This window comes from Elephas maximus, chromosome 8 (assembly GCF_024166365.1).
Source record: "Elephas maximus indicus isolate mEleMax1 chromosome 8, mEleMax1 primary haplotype, whole genome shotgun sequence".
In the NCBI taxonomy this organism is placed as follows: Eukaryota; Metazoa; Chordata; class Mammalia; order Proboscidea; family Elephantidae; genus Elephas; species Elephas maximus.
The window spans coordinates 7,647,963-7,651,649 of NC_064826.1; the positions used below are offsets into that span (position 1 = coordinate 7,647,963).

Sequence of the window (3,687 nt, forward strand, 5' to 3'; positions counted from 1 at the left end):
GTGACACTGTGCCAGGGGCCTTGGAGACTCCGGCATCTATGTGACCTGAGGAGACAGATGCTGGGAACAGAATGGGGACAATGACGGGAATCACCGCACAGACACACACCCACACCAAATATACACACTGTACTTACCACTCACACACACAGTCATGCATGCCCCCCATGCATAGACACACGTGCACGCATACACACACTGGAAATACTTGGTGTCCAGGGACTCACCTGCCCCCAGGAGCCAGAGGGCCACCCAGTAGATGACCCAGGAGCCCATGGTGGGTCCTGTATACCTGGAGAGTTTGTTGGTTCAGGGTCTTTGTGCTCATGAGCAAAGGAGGGAGACATCCCTCCCCACACAAGACAGGTCATGTCACTGTCTCATCAGTCTCCAAGCTCTCCGGAAACAAGATCATATTATAACACACTTTGACAACTGATTTGAATATGTACAAGCTCCTTTTTGAAAACATCACCTCATGGGTGCTAGCCCAGAGCCCCCGGACTGTCTGGACAAGAGACTCACACCACAGCTCTAAGTGCACCTTCTCCCTCACCACTCTCCTCATCTGCCAGGCTTGTTCACTGTGACCCACCTCCAGCACCTCAAATGCCTGACTGAGGATGATCCCATGGTCCATGTGTTCCTGTCTGCCACGGCCCCTCCACCCTCCTGGCCACACTGCTCAGCATCCCCAACCTTAGGCAGGGTGGGCACTGGGGGCTGACTCGGCTAGGCACGGATAAGCTTGAAGTCACTGTGGTATCCAGGGACACAGGAGACGAAGTGATGCCTGGGTCAGTGTCTGAGTCCGGAGCTCCTATTCCTTTTGCCTGTCAGGGACCAATGTCCCCTGGGTTCTCTCATCTCCATGAAGGACTCTACCCACGACCCATGGCAAAGCCCTGCTGTTCAAGTCTCCATGCCACAGAAAAGGTTCCTCTCCTCTTCCTTGTGGAAGGAGACTCAGGCTTCTCATCCAGAAACAGTGGTGTGTAACATGCTCTAGAGCGTCTCCCGATGCTTCCAGAACCCACAAGGCTGTTACAGGGGGTTCAGCTCCTCATTTCACTGCTAGAAGAATCCCCAGGTGTTCCATGGTCACTAAAGTATGTCTGCTTTCATTAACTGGACACTGTAGTTTCAAACTCCCTTTCCTTCGTGGGGAGCATGGGTGCCAGGTGAGGGGCCCCGGGGCAGGACACACTGCAGCTCTGTGTGATTGCTGCTAGCCCAGAGACACATGACTGAGTCCCATCCCCAGGTCTAGGCTGGCTGAGAGTGGCCTGGAGCTGGACCTCAGCAGGAATGGAGGGCCCTGCACCTTCCACCCCAGCTCCGAGGCCCTGGGTCTGAGCAGGCTATGGGGGCCTCCTGAGCCCTTTTTGTGAGGGGCTGATGTGACCCTGCAGCACTGTGGAGTAACTGCTGGCGCAGAAGTACACAGCTGTCTGCGAGGGGGCGGCCGACCCCAGGGTGAGGTGGAAGTGCTCCTTTTTTGATCTGGAGACGCTATAACCCTCGGGGATGTCACCATTTTCAGCCTCACCAACACGGACAGAGTAGTGGATCAGCCTCAGCCCCAGTCCTGGGTCTTGTCGGTACCAGTACATGTACTCATGGTTCATGTTTTGGGTACATTCCAGGGTCACGTTCCCTCCTGTCCTCGAGATTTTGTGCCTCGGGTTCTGGGTGACGCCAGCATTCGTGTGCCCTGTGGGGACAGAGACCAAAGTTGGTGCCAAAGGGAAAGGCTGGGGAAGGATCCGGAAGTCATAGGAGAGGAGAGGGTCCTGCCCAGGACGCACCTGCCCCCAGGACAGCCAGGACCACAGCGCACAGGACGCGCATGGCAGGGACAAGCTCTGGAGGGGTCCTTCTGAGATGTCACCCTCCTGCCCCAGCCTGGCCCCAGAGCAGCCTGTCCCAGTGGCCACGCCCCTTTTCCCTGCAACCTCCAGTCAAAATAAACACTCAGGCCAACAGCCCAGACTGGGAGGAGTGCACTGCTCTGAATTTGCACAGGTCCTGTGTGTAGATGAGTCTTTCCTGCCTTTGTGCAGAATAGTTTGTAACTCTGTATAAATTTCTCCCTAAGGATGGAATTCCTCCTTGACTCACTGGCTTTTATTTACCTAACTGTCCCTGCAGTCCAGAATGTCAGGGGAGATCCTTGTGGCTTCCTGGTGCAATAAAGACTCCTGTGTTCTGGAACTCCTTAAAGAGTCCTTTTCTCATTTGCTCGGTCACCCACCATCCTGTTAACCCCATTCCACCTGCAAGGACTCGCTCTGGAGTCAGAGCTCTAGATCTGAGGGCGCCTCTTCATCCAGCACTCAGGAAGGTTTCACTCAATTCCTTATCAATTCACTGACTGGGGGGACACCTGCCCACACCTAGCTAGATTCATCACGACACCTGCTTCCTGGGTGTGGTCGGCAGGAGAACGGAGAATGATCCCCAAAGAGGTCCGCATCCCAAGCCCTGGAGCCTGTGAGTGTATTAGACTTCATGGTGGCAGGTTAAGGCTGCAGGTTGAATTAAGGTGGCTAATCAGTGGACTGAGTTCCTGGTGGTGCAAAGGGTTAACACACTCAGCTGCTAACCAAAAGGTTGGAGGTTTGAGTGCTCCCAGAGGTGCCTCCAAAGTAAGGCCTGGAGATCTGCTTCTGAAAAGTCAGCGACTGGAAACCCCGCGGAGACGTTCTACGCTGACACACGTGCAGTTGCTCTGAGTCAGAATCTACTTGACTGCAGCTGGGGTGGTAACTGGTGAAATTTTCCGTGAGTTTTTCACTCAGAACCTTCTCCAGGGAGCAGAGCTGGACCCTGCATGCACAGTAGTGCCCTGACCCCCTGCATTCTGTAATTCCCTGTGACTCATGAGACAGAAGGTTCCGCAGAAACAGGCAGATGATTAAGGTCAATACTGTACGTTTAGCACTGCAGACCCTGGACCCCAAACAAGAAAGAGGCTTATGTCATTTTAAGTTCCCTTTCCTATTTCATGTGATCCCAAATCTTGTACAAAGTAAAGGGCACAAAAGTGTGGGATAAATAACGTAAAATGACTAATGAATGCCAACTCTTTACGTTCTGTCTCTCCTGGTAGGCTGCACCATGAACAGGAAGACTCTTTAGCAAGTCTGCCCCCCCGCCCTGTGCATCCCGGAAGACGCTGCTGGAACACCCCCACTCACACAAACACAACAAAACCAGGTACCATTGAGTCATCTCCAACTCGTGCCGACCCCATGCATGTCAGAGTATAACTGTGCCCCTTACGGTTTACAGTGGATGATTTTTCTGAAGGAGATGGCCAGGCCTTTCTTTTGAGGAAACTCTGAATGGACTGGAACCTCCAACCTTTCTGTCAGCAGCTGAGCTCTGTCATTGTTTGTACCACCCAGGGACAGCCTTCATGAAAATGGCACAAGCCTGGGACTGAATGATGGCTCCAGGTCAGAAAGGTCTGTCTTTCTCTCTTGTCACCTGTAGGAATCACGGGGGATCTCTGCCCTGAAGTTGTCAGGGGAGAGGCACGACAATTCCATGTGGTGCATGACCTACGACCTTCCTGCTCCTGCACAGCTGGGCCTGGAAAGGAGAAATGGAGGCAGGAATAGCTCTGCAGAGTGGGGTCGGGGGTCCACAGGTGACTGAGGAACGGAGGCCAGTGTGCCTCCT

General features: G+C 53.7%; 1 gene segment (V, D, J or C); it reads right to left on the minus strand.

Annotated features, from left to right (window-relative positions):
* Positions 1-1,361: 1,361 nt before the first annotated feature.
* Positions 1,362-1,868, minus strand: LOC126082163 (T cell receptor beta variable 6-5-like). The segment is given in 2 exon segments: positions 1,362-1,714; positions 1,809-1,868. Coding segments are annotated over 2 exon segments (396 nt in total).
* Between the last annotated feature and the right edge of the window lie 1,819 nt (positions 1,869-3,687).